General features: G+C 31.8%; 1 protein-coding gene across 6 annotated transcripts in view; it reads left to right on the forward strand.

The window, feature by feature from the left end:
• The window catches only part of SSX2IP (SSX family member 2 interacting protein), a 101903-nt gene that overhangs the window by 71109 nt on the left and 12424 nt on the right, over positions 1 to 18370 (forward strand). For 5 of the 6 annotated variants that reach the window (XM_074266361.1, XM_074266362.1, XM_074266366.1 and 2 more), the window contains exons 6-9: positions 2134 to 2244; positions 3812 to 3947; positions 10442 to 10517; positions 10620 to 10797. In XM_074266361.1, the coding sequence (XP_074122462.1) occupies positions 2134 to 2244; positions 3812 to 3947; positions 10442 to 10517; positions 10620 to 10797 (501 nt within the window). The remainder of the gene's footprint in view (positions 1 to 2133; positions 2245 to 3811; positions 3948 to 10441; positions 10518 to 10619; positions 10798 to 18370) is intronic. The other variant, XM_074266365.1, reaches the window with a different exon arrangement.

Genomic DNA, 18370 nt, shown 5'->3' on the forward strand with positions numbered 1-18370 from the left:
TGGATATCATAGATTTTCTTTAGTTTATTATGTATATTATATAAATAAAAATCACTATATTCTGAATCTTTCTTAATATAGTCAAATCATCTTATTTAAAAAGATCCCCAATTACCCATCTCTTTTTCTTTGCCTCTCTCTCTCTCTCTCTCTCTCTCTCTCTCTCTCTCTCTCTCTCTCTCTCTCTCTCTCTCTCTCTCTCTCTCTCTCTTTTTCTGTCTGTCTCTCACTCTGTCAATGTTTCCTTCCTTCCTCATTATCTATCTTCTCAGCTTGTTCCCTGCTTCTCTTGAACAGCACAAAAAAATTTTTTATAGTACTTTATTTTTCCAAATATAGTAAAGATTGTTTCCAGCATTCATTTTTGTAAAACTTTTTCTCAATTTTTCTCTCTTCCTCCCTTATCTTCTCTTTCCCCAAGCCAGCAGGCAATCTGATATAAGTTAAATATGTGTAATCCTTTTAAACATATTTGTATATTTGTCACATTATGCAATTAAAAATCAGACCAAAGGGGGGGAGAAGCATGAAAGAATGAAAAAAAAAAAAGCAAAAAAGTGAAAATATTATGTTTTGATCCACATTCAATACCCAGAGTTCTTTCTCTTGATGGGATTAGCATTTTCCATTCCTTGAATCACTGCATTGTTGAGAAAAACCAAGTCACAGTTGAGCATCATATAATAATCTTGTTGCTGCATACAGTGTTTTCCTGGTTCTGCTCACTTCATACAACATCAGTTCATGTAGATCTTTCCAGGCAAAAATTAACTTTTAAAATATTCTTTAGTAGGAAAATGATACAGGTGTTGGGATGGTGGCTGGGTTATGACTATTTGTGGATTCTTTTTGGAATTTTAGAGAGGTTGATTCTTGCTTAACTTAACAATTGCTGCCTTGCTGCCTGTCTTTGTAGCCTAATATTGGAGTATTATCAGTTGCTCATTTTCTCTTGAGCTCAAGTGATCCACAGTAACAATTTTTTTTGTTGCTTGTTTTAAGAATGCTTCTTTTTTTTTTTTTTTTTTTTTTAAACATCCTGGACACCAATTGAGATTAGCTCAATGTGTAAAGCTCATTGGACTGAAAATGTAGTTTGGAAAGTGCCACAGAGCTTTGGTCAATGCTCTGGTCTAGCACACACTCTGTTCCCTACAGAACTTCCTAGGATAGCTGGCACAAGCTTTTTAAAAGGTCCATTCAAAGTCTGGGTGTGTTCTGTGGGTAGAGGATCCATGAAAGCTAATTATGAGAGTTACTTCACTGTGCTAAAATTTTATTTGGAAAATCTGAGAACTAAAAGATGGATCCTTGAGTTCTCTTCCTTCTCCATTTTCCAGAATTAGATTGAGACATTAATTGCTGTGAATTAGAATATTAATCTGCTTTCCTCAATAGTTTGGACCCAACATAAAGGGGAAACAGTAGGCTAATGGTTATTTCTCTACAGGTTTGGAAAAACAGGAGCATTTCAAAGAGTTTAAGATGTGACTATAAATCCACAAACATCAACACTTTGCACAACAGTGCATGTTGTTTCTTTCAGAGGCAGGCACTTTGGGGTGCTCTCTGTTGTGTTTTAATCATGTTGTTTAGAAAGTTTTTAATTCTTTGGGAAATTACCTTTAGAGTTTAATAAGCCGTGTAATAAAATCAATTAAGTTACTTTGTAGTTACACTTAATTTTGATTCAAAAACATGTTATCAACTATCTTCATTAAATTTGACTCTCTTAGTTTTGCCTATTCCAAAACCAAACTGAACCAGCAAGAGTAATGAGTTGACTCTTCTGAGAATGTTCAAAAGATTCTGAAATAGTCTTTGAAGCCTATTCCTGAAGCTGCACCAACATTTTGAATTAATAGTAGCATTATTGGAATGGGTCACCTTCAGAAATACTTAAGTTGCAAGATGTCACATTCCTTTGGTTGTATAAATTCTGCTGTTGCAACTTAGTTGTCTTCTTCATTTTATTAGCCAGTCTTCATTGAAAGAAAAATAGCTTGTGTGAAAATAGACATCTTTTAGATGGCAAGAATTTTAATGTATCTATAACTTATTTAGACTCTTAAGAGTTAAACTAGTTTTGAATTCGATATGAATTTTACTTAAGGCTAAATATGGATGTTTTAGGAACAACTAGAAACATCTAGGAGGGAAATGATTGGGCTTCAGGAGAGAGACAGACAGCTACAAGGCAAGAACAGAAACTTGCACCAGTTGCTTAAAAATGAGAAGGATGAGGTGAGTCATAGTCCTAGTGATTTTCCCCCCTACCTAATATAAGTTATAGAGATTTTGTGTCCATTCTTTCCTTAAAGTAGGAAAGAGCAAAATCTCGTCCTACATTATCATATGGTGTGTTGTGTTTCAGTTTAAAGGTTCAATTTCAGATGTAATGTCTTTTCTGCTTTGTCATAGCTAATTGCCTTCCCCACTCCTGGCTAACTGCTTTTCTGACTTGCTTTCACTTTTTAAGGTTGAACCTCTTAATGTCCACCATATGTTTCCAATTCCTGCCCCATCTTCCTTTTCACTTAATGATACCCTCCACATTGCCACACATATTAGTGGGGGGAGGTTTTAGTACAAAAAATATTGTATCTGAAATATTTTTGTCACCAGGCATTGATGTTTTAGTTTTAGCTTTGTGTTTAGTCCTGCTGACATGAAACTTATATTTGTAGAATCGGTTATTAGAATTCAGACTTTTTTTTTTTCAAATTGATGTGTAAGAAAGCTGTTGTCTCAATTGCCCTGCCATATAATTCTTGATATGTGATAATTTAGTATCCAGAATACCCTGTTTACTTTCAATAATAGTATAAAATGTATTAAGTATATTTAATTGCTAGTTTCAGATAACTTTAAAAACTTTTGTTAGGAATGATTTTACCTCAGTAGCTCTATACCTACCAAATAGGTGGCAACTAACTGAAAATCCTGTAGTACTTTGAATTGGACAATTTTGTATAGAACTCGGGGCAGCACTTGGGCTAGAGGATAGTAGAACCCAAATTATCTCATTTTGAAAGTGATTATAGATAGAATATCATCTCTTGTCATGGGAGTCCTCCTCTTTGACATACAAACTAATATTGAATAAGAATTCCTACATAGGAATTGGACTTATAGTAATAGTTAATGGGTTATGCTTTAGAATTGAGGGGCAAGACTGTGCTAACTGTGACTTTTCTATGTTTGGAGCGGAGGAGATTATTGTAGATCTAGAAATATTTTATTCTGAGTTGATAATTAAAACAATCTAGCATTTTTCAGAATTACTGAATAAAAAGAAATCTCAAGGATTTGTGATTCAATCGGGTATATATATATATATGTAGATTCTATTTCCTCCACTACTTAAGTGGTTTAATTGCTTTAGTTAAAAAAACCTTATCACCTACTGGTGGCCCAACATGGGAGTTGATGAGCTTTTTGAACTTAACTAGACTGTTCCCTTGGACAACAGTTTTTGCCCCTTTGTTTGAAGCCTTCAGTAATCATATGAAGCACCTCTGAGATTCAAGCAATTGCCCTGTGCCATAATGAAGCAGTATTTCAGTTGCTAGAAGAAAATAAGGCTTTGTAGTAGTATAATGTTTTGTAGAAATAAGATTGATTTTTTTAATTCTTAAGATTTGACCTCTTTCCCAGTTAATGTAGACAGGTGGGATGAATGTGATATAGTCCTCATCCACAATACCCAAGGAAGAAAGGCTTTTTTATTTACTCACTTTTGAAGTTATTAATACAAATGCATAAATTGTTTAAAGGAATACCTATTTAAAAACAAATGCCTTTTTTTAAGGTACAAAAATTACAGAATATCATTGCGAGTCGGGCAACTCAGTATAATCATGATATGAAGAGAAAAGAGCGTGAATATAACAAGCTAAAGGAACGTCTTCATCAACTTGTTATGAATAAAAAGGATAAAAAAACAGGTAAACATCTGACAAATAAGTAGTAAAGAAGTTGTAATTATTGGGGGGGGATATTTTGATTTAAAAATCAAGTATAAGGACTATATTAATTTGGAGCGTTATATTTTCATTCTTTGGTTTTAGGTGAAGAAAATCCATAAACCAATCAAAGTATTGCTTTGTGGAAAAGGAGAATTGCTTGCTTTGCCTGTAAGCAGCTAATAGTTTTTTATTTTCCTAACCTAACAATTGTTTATTTTTCTAACATTGAAGAGGAGATATAGAGATGTTAAGCCTTAAAACAGTCTGCTCTGAATTGATTTTGGTCAAAGAATATTGCAAAACTGATAAGGCAAGGAACAGTTATGACAGAATTAGAATAGAGTGAATAAATTATACAATAAAAAAGCATGCATTATTTTTAGTGTTAATTCTATAAACATTTAAGTGCCTGCTATGTGCCTTTCATTGGGATAGGTACTGAGGGAAATAAGTGAAATGTTTGTTTGCTTGTCTTAATGTTCTTATACTTTAATAGAGGGAAAAATATATTTAAATGGCTTTTTATAAAAAAGATTATTAAGTCCTTTGAAATTAGATCACTTTTAACTTTGAGGAATCTAGTAAAGAAATGAAATCCTAGAGTTTGTCTCAAAGTATTATCTAAACTGTACCTCTGTCTTTTTCTTTTTTTTTTTTTAATCAGTTGAGAGATTTTAAAAGCTTTAGTGTCAGGCAGTTAGCAACCTTTATAATATATATATATATATATATATTTTTTTTTTTTTTTTTTTTTTTCAGTTAGCAAATATTATCACTTCCTCCACCTTTATGCCTGCATTCCAGTTAAAATAACAAAAAGAAAAAGAAACAGTGATACTATGTCTAGTCAGGCTAAACAGATTTCTTATTGGCCATGTTCAAAAATGCATGACTCCTTCACCTAGTTTGTGATTCATCTGCAGCCATCTGATATTGTGGTTTGTTGCATAAATAAATTGTTGACTTCCTAAATTCTTTGAATTTTTTTTAAATCAATGTTTTTTATTGCATATTTTGAATCATCTTTGATGTTCTGCTAGGCACATGACAATTTTTTTTTTAATGGTGTTGTCATTATATAAATTGTTTCCTTGATTTTGTTTGCATCACCATACATCAGCTTACATAAATCTTTCCTGTTTAGTTTGAAACTGCCCATTTTTTCATCAGTTCTTATGGCATAATAAATATTAGATTACATTCATAAATCATAATGTTTAGCTGTTCCCCAATAGATGGACACTTCCTTTAGTAGTTTTCAGTTTTTTGCCACTACAAAAAGAGATTTCTAGAAGTATTTACATATCTCTCTCTCTCTCTCTCTCTCTCTCTCTCTCTCTCTCTCTCTCTCTCTCCTTTCTCTCTTTATATATATATATATATAAACACTCTTTAAGGGTATATGTCTAGTTGTGGTGTATCTGAATCAAACTAATATACAGTTTAATAATTTTAATAACTTTGCTTTTGAGGCCACTTTTTAAAATCATATCTCCATTTGCAATTTATCTTCATCTCTACAAGATGGCATCTTTCAGATTCCTTTCAAGGATTTTTAGCATTTATTACCAAATAGTGATTTTTGAAGGTCATTGAACACTATGTTCCTGTGTTTATTTACTCTTCCATGTGTTAAAACTAATCTATTTCACATACTGACTGCTCCCGTTTTTAAACTATTAGTTGTTTTAATGGTTATAGCTTTATAGTATTTATAATGTTGATCTAGTACTAGTGATTACTATTAGGCCCTGTTTGTTCTCTTTTTTTTTTCTTTTTTTTTTTTTTCTTAATTTCCCTCAATATTCTTAATAGTTTCATTGTTGGTTATTTTTCCTAGTTCTATAAAATAATCCTGTGGTAGTTTGATTGTTTTGGCACTGAATAAGTCAATTAGCTTAAGCAGTATTATAATTTTTATTATATTAACTTATTCTACCCTTGAGCAAGTAATATTTCTCCAATTATTTAGAACTATCTTAATTTCTATATTCTGTAGTATGTAGTTCCTGCTGTGTCTTGGCAAATGGACTTCCAAATATTTTGTTATTTAAATTCAGATTTCACTTGTTTCTGAATGTTTTTTTTTTTCTTTAGTAACGTACAGTAACACTAATGATTTATATGCATTTATTATATTCCACAACTTTTGCTTTTAACTTTGTGGATTGTTTCCTGTAATTTTGAATGTATTGTTTCATTTAATTTTTAGATGACTCTAGGATTTTTAATAAATTATATGATCTGCAAAAAGCTAGGGTACTTCTTCTTTGCCATATTCTATTCTCCCAATTTCTTTTTTCTCTTCTTACCTCTATTCTAGCAATGTTTTTAAACGATAGTCACAATAATAGACATTCTTGCTTTCCTCCTGGAAATTGGAAAGGTTTTCAACTTTTCTCATTTATACTTAATGTTTATTCTTGGTTTAAATAAATACTACTATTTTGTTCTATATTAATGAAAATTTCTTTCTAACTTTAAAAAATTTTTTAATAGAAATGTATTGGATTTTGTCAAAACTCTTTTTAGCATCTCTTGAGATAACCATGTTTTTGTTATTGATGTGGTTTCTTATGTTTGTGTTTTTTTTTTCCATTGAGTCAACAATTTCACATTCTTGATATAAATACAAATTTGATATAGTGTGTAATCTTGAATACTATGTTGTTGTAGTATGTTTACTAATATTTTGTATTAAAATTTTGGCATCAGTGTTCATTAAACATATTTTGTAGTTTTGTTTCTCTGATCTATCTTTTCTTTTACGTATAAAGACCACTATTTAGGTCTCTTTCCTCTATTTTTGCAGACAGTTTATGTAACATTGGAATAAATTGTTCACTAAATATTTGATAGAATTTATTTATAAATCCATCTAGTCTGGAAACTTTTATCTTTGGAAATTCATTTATGACTTTTAATTTCTTTTTCTGATAATGAGTTTTAAGTAATCTTATTTTATTTTGTTAATATAACATTTTATTTTTTTGTAAATATTCATTAATTTATTGTAAGTTAAAAGTTTTGTAGGTATGTTATTTGACAGTATAGGTTCTGATAATATTTTAATTCAGTTGTCATAAATTTTTTGTTTCTTTTTAAAAAATAAACTTTTAAATTAACTATCAGTTTCTTTTGTAATCAGCTTTAAGCTTGTTTTTCAATTTATTTTTTCATATCGCTTCCTTGATTTTCAGAAATTAATTATTTTTGAGGGATCTTGCTCTAGTTCTTCTAGTTGCATATCCAGCTAATTGAATTGCTTTTTCTCCCTTTTGTTGATGAAAGTATTTTAGAGAGATATTTTCCTATAAGAATTACTTTAGCTGCATTCTAAGCATTGCCATGTTGTCTTATTATATTTTATTTAAATTTTTCCATATCTCTAATTTGTTTTTTCACACTTTTTTTTTTTTTTTTTTTTTTTTTTTTTTAGTATTATTTGGTATACAATTAATTTTGGATTTTTTCATCATAATATTTTTATTGCATTGTGGTCAATAAATAATGGGGCTCAGTATCTCAACTTTTTTACATTTGGGTGAGGTTTTTTTTATGGTTCACTATGTGTCTACTTTTTGTAAAGTACCATATAGATGGCTGAGAAACCTATAAAATCTGTTCTCATTCAGTAATTGTCAGAGATGTAAAATTTCTAATTTTTCTGTTTTATTAGTTTGTTTGGATCTAAAGAAGGCCATTTGAGGGCCCACTACTATTATAGTTTTTTACAATCTTTGGTTCCTCCTATAATTAAATAGTTTCTTATAATCTCTGGTTCCTCCTATAATTAAATTAACTTTTCCCTTAAGTTTTTAGATGCTCTGTTATTGGGGGGGGGGTGTATATGTATATCTGTATACACATATATTGCATCATTTTTTTTTGGTGCCTGTAAATCTAATGTACTTTCCTTGCTTATCTCCTCTTCATATCTCTTGCTACAATAGTCTTCTCTGAGACCATGTTTGCTACCCCTTTTTTGAGTTCAGCTGAAGCATAAAATATTCATTTTAACTCTAACGTGGGTCTTTTACAGTGTTGTTTTTAAGTGATCTATTAGTTGGTATTACCATGAAGCTTTTATGTTATTTCAGATAACTAAAGCAGATTAAAAGGTAGCAGTCTAAAAGTTCCCTATCTCAGGAATACCATAAAGTTTGCTAAATTGACAAGAAGGAGTACAGATTGAGAGAAACAACCAAATCTTCCTTTATTTTAGCAGGCATGGTTTTTGGAAATTGGTGATAGTGAATGTTTTGCTCACCATCTGGGAAAACTTTTATCTAATGCAGCTAAGATAGAACATTTTGATAGAAGATTATTAGGAAGATTTAAAGTTGGTTGATTGACTACTTTTAAAATGATCTGTGAACTAGTAAAATCAGGTATGGTTCAATTTATTAAATGACTACATATATGCACAGTACTGTGGTAAATGCTGTGGTTATAAAAACAAAACACCAGTGGCAATTAAAAATGAAATCCTTAAAATTCTGTTACTAGCATAGCAGTTTTGATGTTTTTCCTAAAATTTTTTCAGATCTATTTTTGTAAGTGGCATACTAACTTGGGTTCTCCTTGGGCAAGAAGAGTTTAAATTTTGGGGGAATCAAATATTTAGGGGGGCAAAACACTTTTAAGGAATTTAGGGGATTATTTTGCAAAGTGTCTTTTATTAGGTCTTTTTCTTTGCTTCCTAAATAGTTTGAGCTGTGTTTTAGAAACATTTTATTAGTAACATGATCATCTCTATCAAGAAAATAAAAACTAAGTATAAATTTCCCTTATAATTCTAAATGTCAATTATATAAAGTACCTAAAAATGTGTTTGGGAGAGAGGGGAAATAAAAGGAATTAGAAAAAGAAACAAAAAACCTGAAATACTTTACATGACTTTATATAGGTGGAATCCTAAAATGTTTGTTAACAATCTTAACATATCATCAGTATCATTAATTATTTAATATTAATACTATTTAATACTAGATTTAGATTGTCTTTGGGAAATTGTGTTCTTTAATAATCCAAAACTTCTCCTTGAAGCAAGATTTTTTTTTTTTTGACACCAGTATTATTCTGTTCTGGTGAGGCTCTGCGACTGTGAGTCATGGATACCACATTTTCTGAAAAATTAAAGCTTAATCACCTAGAGGATTGGGGGAGGGGGGAGGGTGTTGCATAGTATTTATGTGAGTAGGCTAATGCTTATTACCAACCAAGAATTATCCAGGAAATATGGCATAAATTATGCTTCCTGATTGATGTAACAGCTAGAAGAGAGTAGGGGGCAACATCAAGAACAAGAGAGAAGTGATGGTTAGCTGTATATTTTCAAGAGCTGAAATAGATGTAGAAGAAAGCTCCCTATATGTTGAATAAACCTCACATTCTCCACTCCCATCATGTCCAGTGGGACATAGACAAAAGGCTCAAGGATTAAAGAATCCAGATGCATTGTAATTTGCATTATTGAAAGGAAATCACTACATTGATGAGGTCACTGGCCTTAGCATTTATACTACCTAGACTAGGAGGAAGTAAATTTATGTAAAATATTTTATAATGATAAGGTTTTTTAAAATGGTAAAACATCTTTCCCCCCCCCCTCAAACTTTATAAGTTTTGACTTAAACAATTGCATGCATGTGTTTTTGTTTGTAATTTTTTTGTTCTGGATTTCCTTGATAGTCTGGTAAAAACCAGAAACTCCTTTGAAGAATAATGTTGGTAAGTGAATAAAATAAAATACATAGGATCAGAAAGGAAATTGATTATATTGAAATAGTCATCAAATAGATATTTTTTAAAAGTTCATAGACCCCAGTTTAATTATTCCTGACATAATCCCCCTTTTACATGTTAGATATTTAGATCTTGAAGTTAGCTGTCATATCCTTCTGTCAGTCTTCATTTCTACAGACCATCATACTTGTTCCTCCAAGCAAGATTCATGTAGGCATAATCTTGAAGCTTTCTGCCATACTGACCTTTCTTCTGAATGCTCCCTAGTTTATTCCTGTCCTTCCTTAGAACGATATGTCCAGAATTAAGCAAGGTACTGGTGAATAGTTACTTCCATAGTTGGGGGCATTATTATGCCTCAATGTAGCCTAAGATTGTGGATTTTTTGACTGTCATTTGGAATGAAGGATATTCAACACTTAAAAGAGAAGTTCATAAGCATACAAGTTTATATGAAAGCTCTTAAACATTATTTTATTTTTGAATAGATAATAATTGTTTTGCTTCAACCCCCACCCCTCAACTTTTCCATTTCATCTTCCCTTAGTAGAAACACTGTAGGGAAAGAGGTTGGACTGGCACATGAATCATGCAGTGTTTTAAACCTGATAAAGATTCAGTTTATAATTCTTTCTTCTTCTCTACCATTATATGGTATAGACTTAGTTTTCAAAAAGTTTGAAACTTATAACATGTTTTTTGTTTTTTTTCCCCCTTATTGGTAGCTATGGATATTTTAAATTATGTAGGGAGAGCAGATGGAAAGAGAGGAGCCTGGAGAACTGGCAAAACTGAAGCTAGGTAACATTTACTTAAAATTTCCAAATTCATGTATTTAAACTCAAATTTCTTTTTTTTAATATTCTTAACTCTGACTGTACCCTCCTCTTTCAAATAATGAAGGAATGAAGATGAAATGTATAAAGTTCTGTTGAATGACTATGAACAACGCCAGAAACAAATTCTGTTGGAAAATGCTGAGCTCAAGAAAGTTCTTCAGCAAATGAAAAAGGAAATGATTTCTCTTCTGGCGCCACAAAAGCAAAAACCTAAAGAAAAGGCTGAAGATAGTCCCGGGGCTGTAAGTGTCTATTTAATTTTTCTTAAGTCATACCAAGAATTATTTTACTATGTTTCTGATACTACCCTTCTTCCTTTGCTGATTTCCTCCTCTTTTCCATTAAGAATGGATGAGAATCGATATCTAGAAATAAGAAAGTTAGATGGGGTTGATTTGGAAAAGGATATAATCAGCTCCACCCTGGGCATGTCTATATTATCATTATCAACCTTCTAACTGGTCTTTTTTGCCTTCCTCCTTCACAATCCATTCTATAGGCCTGTTATAGAAATCTAATCATGTGATTTGTCACCAAGGTTCGGTGGTGCCCATTGCTTGCAAGAATTATAGATTCTTTAACCTGATATTCAAGACTGTTAAAGGTCTAACTCATTCCTATATTTTCAGCCTTATTTTACACTTTCTGTATTGAAGATAGACTGGGGCTGCTTTCTTCACTATTCATTTGTGCACATTATTTCCTGTTCCTAAAATGGATTATTTCTTATATTTAATATGATTATATACATATAACCTATATGTTTATATATCAGATTGCTTGGGGGGAGAGGGAGAGACGAAAAAAAGTTTGGAACTCAAAATCTTACAAATGAATGTTAAAATTTGTCTTTACATGTAATTGGAAAAAAATAAAATACTATTAAATGGGGAAGAAAATAAAATGGATTTTTCCACATTAGACTCTTGAAATACTTTTTTAAATCAGGTGGTAAAGTGGATAGAAATCTGGGCCTGGATTTAGGAGTACACCCTAAATTCAAATCTAGCCTCAGAGAATTACTTGTGAATTCTAGAAAAATCATTTAATCTCTATTTACTTTAGTTTCCTCAATTGTAAAATTGGGATAATAGTATCTACTTCCCTTGATTGTTGTGAAGATCAAATGATATCATATTGTTTATCACAGTGCCTGGTACAAAATAGGTGTTTAATAAAGGCTTATTTCCCTGCTTGCTTTCTATTTCTTCAGTCTCTTCTATGAAAGGTTTGTGTTTATTTTTTCCTCTACTACATTTACAGATAATCCTCATTCTCATTTCTTATTTGATAAATTATAAACACTCAATCACATTCTAGTCTATATCCTATTTTAAAAAAATCTTTATACTAAATATTATTTCCCAGAGGAGAGTGGGGACTATTGCCTGTATCCTCAGTGACTCACACAGCTCTATGTCATGGGAAAAAATACCTCTTTTAATCAGCAAGCATTATTAAATTTGCTGTTTGCCAGGTCCTCTGCTAGGCATGGGGGATATAAAGACAAAAATTTAAACAAAACAGTCTTTTCTCTCAAGGAGCTTAGATTGGGAGAGGTAACATGAATGTATATAAATGTTAAGGAATATATATTGAATAAATTTAAATGTAAGGTTATTGGGAAAGGTACGAGAGGGTGATTATAGAACTGCATTCTTGAAATTTAAGGACTTTACAAAGTAGAGATGAGAGTGAATTCTAGGTAGGTGGGGCAGTTAGGGCAAAAACCCAGAGGGCAGTGATGGGGAGGGTCATTTATATGCAACCAAGAGGAGGTCAGTACATGGGAAGCTAAGCTAGAAAGGGGACCAGTTTTGTGAAGAGATGAAGATGCCAAAGAGGAAATAAGAGGATCACCAGAGTTTGCTGAAGCTGGGAGAAAGCAAGATGTGTGGCTTGATCAGAAATTCCCTTAAGGAGAATATAGGGTAAATTGGAATAGGGAGAGGCTTCAGGCAAGGAGACAAAATAGTTTTATTTGTAATATTTCAGGCTAGAGGTGATGATGGCCCAATGAATGAGTGGAGAAAAGGGGACATATTTGAGTGATAATGTGTAGGAAGAAATCAGATTTGGCAAATGGAAGATGAAAAACAGTGAGAAATTTTGACCCAAATTAATGAACTTGGATGACTAGAAAATTAATAGATGCTCCTGGAAAGATTGATAGATGCTCTTGGACAGACATGTTGAGTTGGATGTGACTGTAGGGCATTCAGTTCAAAATGTCCAGTGGGACAATTGTTAATTCAGGGTTAGAGCTTCACAGAGATTAGGTCTGGGTATAGACTTGGGGCTTCTCTGTGTAGAGAGAATAATTGATTCTGTGGGAGCTGATGAGATCATCAGATGAAAAAAAGCAAGACCCCCCACCTCGGAGGGGAGTGCTAAGAATTGTAGAGTGAAATAAAGAAACAAGTTATTTGGTTTGAGTGAACTTGGAAGAGAAATGTATTTGATAAAGATTTTTAAACAACATGGAGCCTTTTTGATTGTTATTTTAATCTACTTATACTTAGTGATTTTTGTTTGAAGGTTAGCCACATGCAGAGACATGCTATGTACATAATAATACTGGTAACATTTTTCATCTAAAAATCTCAATGTTTTAACTATTTCTTTAAAAAAATTTTGGAGTGAGCTTTATACTTGTCTAAGCATTTTCATAAATGCATAGTCTCATTTTGGTCTGATTGCAGTCTTGTGGGATAGGTACTGCTTGATTTTAGCAGTATCTAGAGGTACTAACTCAGCTAGAAAATTACTGTTTTTACTGACAATTAATTCAGTGTTCTCTCCATGAAATAATTTTGCTTTAGTAGCATATAATCTTTTCCCATTAAAGATTATTCTTCATTTAAAAGAATAAACATTAGAAACCTAATGTTGCACATTAATACAATCAAATTTGTTTAAATACTAATAATTGCAGGGATTCTTGTAAGCATTGACTTCTTTGATAAAAATGAAAAATAAAAAGGCTTTTAGAAAGCAGTTTAGTTTTCTTGCTTATAATACTGGTTATATTTCCTTAACTTCTACCTACCATTCCCACTGCAGCTCTTCTTTAAGCAAAGTTAAATGACACAGCAATGGATTTTTTTTTTTCTTTTTCCTGAGGCTGGGGTTAAGTGACTTGCCCAGGGTCACACAGCTAGGAAGTGTTAAGTTTCTGAGACCAAATTTGAACTCAGGTCCTCCTGAATTCAGGGCTGGTGCTCTATCCACTGCGACACCTAGCTGCCCCGACAGCAATGGATTCTAACAGTAGAAGTATGCATAGTTATTCCTGTGTTGTATCCTACCCTCTCCCAAGAGGAGAAAGAAATTATTTAATTCCATTAGGAGGATAACAGACCCAGAGTTGGAAAGGAGTTATTGAGTTTGACTCTTTGATTTTATACCTGAGGAAGCCGCAAGTCAGAGTAGTTAAATGGCTTGCCCACAATAGTATATGCAGTAAGGGTCTGAGGGAGGTTAAGGTTCTACTTACTTTACCCACAAGTTCTGTGATTATTCTCTTCTCCATATAACAACTCTGTATAGCTTCCTTTTTCATTGACATGATGGCATCTGTTCCTCAATGTGGAGCACCTATTTTGTTTCCAGATTTTGGTGTTAAGATAAATGCTGTTATTGACAAGGAACTTTCTGCCTCTGTCCCCTTTTCTTTCTTTTGTCTTGGGCGGGGGGGGGGGGGGGCAGATAAACTTAACCACAAGGATTTCTGGGTTAAAAAGTTTCAACAGTAAGTGACTAAGACAATTTCATAGGTTTTCTAGAATGGTTGGACTAATTCATAGGTTTTCCAGAAGAATATTGTTGCTGTTTTTTTCTTCTCAGAGCTGTTTTACATTGATTCTTTTTTAAAACTTTAAAAAAATTTTTTTGATATTACATGTACATTTTGGGGGAGAAAAATCAGAACAAAAGGAAACAACGAGAGGGGGAAAAAAGAGGAGAAAAGAAAAAAAGTCATGTACCCATTTTGACCTTAATTTTTATATATGGTCGTGAGATAGAGGTCTGTGCTGAATTTCTGACATATTATTTTCAAGTTTTTCCAGCAATTTTTGCCAGAGAGCGAGTTCTTAATTCCAGAAGCTGGAATTTGAGGGTTTATCAAATACTAGATTTCTATAGGCCTTGTTATTATATCATGTGTTTCAAATCTATTCCACTGATCTACTACCATTCTATTTCTTAGCTAGTACTAAATGTTTTGATTATTGATTTTTATTTGGTTTTATATCCTTTTACTGAAAATTTTGTCTCAATTTCTTGTCTCGAGTGATCAAGTTTCTCTGGATGGTGAGCTATCTTATCTGCAATTAGAGATTTTTTTTCTCTCTTGACTGATAATAAATATGTATATATATATTTCTTTATTGGCTGATATTACATATAAATATGTATACATATATATGTATGTGTGTATATATATATTTATATGTATATATACATATATGTATGTGTGTATACATGTATATATTTATATACATACATACATACATACATGTTTCTTTTCTTTTTTTCCCCCTGAGGCTGGGGTTAAGTGACTTGCCCAGGGTCACACAGCTAGGAAATGTTAAGTGTCTTGACACCAGATTTGAACTCGGGTCCTCCTGAATTCAGGGCTGGTGCTCTAACCACTGCGCTACCTAGCTGGCCCCCATATATATATATATTTCTTAAGAAGAAACTTTCCAAGGTTATATGCTTGTTAGTTTTTTTTAAAAAGCAATATAAATGAATGCTGTTTGTTTTGATTATTGCAACGTTTGAACCATTCTTGGTGTCTCTAATATAAATACAACTTAAATCTTAATAAAATATTTTTTACTTAATAGTTGTTTGTTTTAAAATTTATTTTGTGGTGGCAGCTTTGCTAAGGTTTTATTTCATATTATTTGTGATAATGTCCTAGTGAAATTGATCTATGGTTCTTTTTTTCTTTTATCATTTCCTTACTTGGATGTCAGAATTTAAGGAGTTTAGGTAAAGTGCCATACTTTCCAATTATTGAGAATCGTTTTGTAACAGCTATTTATTGCTTTTAATACATTTATAAAATTTATTTGTAAATCTGTTTGTACAAGGAATTTTTATCCTCTAGGTAGTTCATTTATGACTTTTTCTACAACTGGGGATGTCTTTGTTAATTTGGTTATTTTATATTTTTGTAAAAAGACAAACGGATAATCTTTAAATTAATTTTATAATTATAACATTTTTTGACAGTACATATGCATAGATAATTTTTTACAACATTATTCCTTGTACTCCCTTCTGTTTCAAATTTTTCCCCTCCTTCCCTCCACCCCCTCCCTTAGATGGCAGGCATTTCCATACATATTAAATATCCTAGTATATATAGTTATAGTATATCCTAGGTACAATATATATGTGCAGAACCGAATTTTTTTGTTGTTGTTGCAAAGGAAGAATTGGATTCGGAAGGTAAAAATAACCTGGGGAGAAAAGCAAAAAAAATGCTAACAGTTTCTACTCATTTCCCAGTTTATAATTACATATTGCAGTTCATTGTGAATTCACCTTATTCTTGTGATTTGATTTCCCTCAGCTATTTATTAAACTTTTCAGAAAACAGTTATGGTTTTGAGTTCAGTTCTATATAACTTTTTTGTTTTTAATTTAATCTCTTTATTATCTGATTTTGACAATTTGGTTTGTGCTTAAAAGCTTTGTTAATTCTGATTTTTATTAATCACTTCTGTGATTTGTTTTTTGACTCAAGGATGTCATCATTCTTTTAATATTAGATTTGTATCTTTTTTTTTTTTTTTTTTTTTTTTTTTGCTTCTCTTTTCTACAAGTACATTTAGGATATTTCCTAAACTTCCTCATCTGAAATCCTTCTCAACATTCTTCTTATCTCACTGCCCTTATTTTTTTTTCTTTCCTTTTTAGTTAGGTCACCAGAAACATGTCTCCAGCTTCCTTTTATCATTTATCTTTTTATCCTCTCTGGAATCTGCTGTCTGAATACTAATAACGCTTTTCCTACTCTCAAACCTTCCCCCCCCCCAAAAAAAAATTAGGAGATAACATGTGTTACATAATCTCTGAATTATTTGTTCATTTCTTTCTTAATTTTCTCACCCTCAGATCAGAAAGACATCTTTGTCCCTTGATAAATTTATATTCTCTGTGCTCCTTGATTAGTATAAACAAAAATTTTCTTTCTAAATAGTAATCTAGTATGACTCTAGAAACACAAGAAAATTGATTTCCTTTAGACTTTTCTTACTAATTTTATTTATTTATATTTCTTGTGTTTATCCAATATAAATTATTTGCACATCAAAAAGCCTATTTATATTTTGGAATCTTTTCAAGGAACAATTCTAATATTTTCCTTATTAAAATCATTCCTGGTTTTTTTTTTTTTTTTTTTTGATGACTATATTATTGTAGGATATTTTATTCTTGAGTGTATCCTGTTTGCCTTTACTTTTTAGAATGTTTCACTAGCTTCTTAATTTTAGAAAAAGAATAGCCCTGAGCTACTCATATTTACTTTCTTTGAGAGCATAAGTACTTTTGATTAACTGTTTATATAATATTTGTGCTTTTGAAGGGTGAAATTCTACAGTTAAACCAATGCATTCCTTGGTGATTAAAACTAGGGATTTCTTTCATTCACTGTCCTATGAAGACTTTCAACTTTTATTATGGTGTTCAGACTTTTTACTGCATGTTATTCTAACAGTGTTTTTGATCCTCAGATTTGTCTCTTATTCATTTTGTTCCCCATGTCAATTATTTTGTCATATATAGGACTCCGATATTCTGATTGCTTCCTTTTCCTGCCCTCGGAGCTCTCCCTGCTCTACCTCAACATTTTTTTTTTCTTTTTTTGGCCAGTTTTTTCCTTTAGATCAGTATTTTTAGTTATTGACTTAATATTATCCTTTTGAGAACCTTACATACTTGGAAGGAATCCACCACATATTTAAAAATTGTCTTACATTGCCAGGTTATTGAAAGTTCTTTTCAACATTAATTTTAGTCCTATGTTCTTTTACTCTTGCTTTCTTCTTTAATTTTTCTAATTTCTTTTTTAAAATTACTTACTAGTGGTTGCTTCATTATTCCTTGAGGACCTGCCAAATGTTGTTACGTTGGTTTATTTTTCTTTGTGAATTTTCAGTACATTTTTCTTTAAATACTATTTCTTAGTTGTCTTCTCATGAGTTGGTCTGCCTACTGATTTTTTTTCCTTTGTCTTTTCCTGCAGTTTTTTTTTCCCCTGAAAACTTTGATTTTTCTCCACGCTTTTTCTAGCCATCTTTCTCTCTGTTGCCTTCTATATTTATACATTGATGGTTTTTCTGTTATCCTCCTTTCCTGAAATTTTTGTGCTCCAGATGCTTGAATTAGAAATGAAGAAAGAATACATCTACTTCCCTTCTGGATGGAAATTACAAGTTAGATATGTACTTCAGTTGGTAGGGCAGAGAGGAGGAAATGATGGTTAGAAATTATCTAGCCTAGCCATTGCTGTTGTGGTCTACCCTTGAGGAGCCAGGTGTGAATAGAATCAAGAATTTTTAACTCATTTCTTCTTATTTCAAGCCAGGAGGTTTTTATATCATAGTTAGTGTTGTCTTGAGTTTCTCTGACAATCTCTGGTAGGTTTTCTACAGCAGCAGCCAGCTGGCTATGCTGTACTACTGCATCCTTCACATCCTTAAGATTTTCAATAGTGTTGATGCTCTGTCTCCAGTCTTTACTGACATCTGCTAGAAATTGCTGTATATTTTTTACATCATTTAATGCATTATGAAG

The sequence above is a fragment of the Sminthopsis crassicaudata genome, chromosome 4 (genome assembly GCF_048593235.1).
Source record: "Sminthopsis crassicaudata isolate SCR6 chromosome 4, ASM4859323v1, whole genome shotgun sequence".
NCBI lineage: Eukaryota > Metazoa > Chordata > Mammalia > Dasyuromorphia > Dasyuridae > Sminthopsis > Sminthopsis crassicaudata.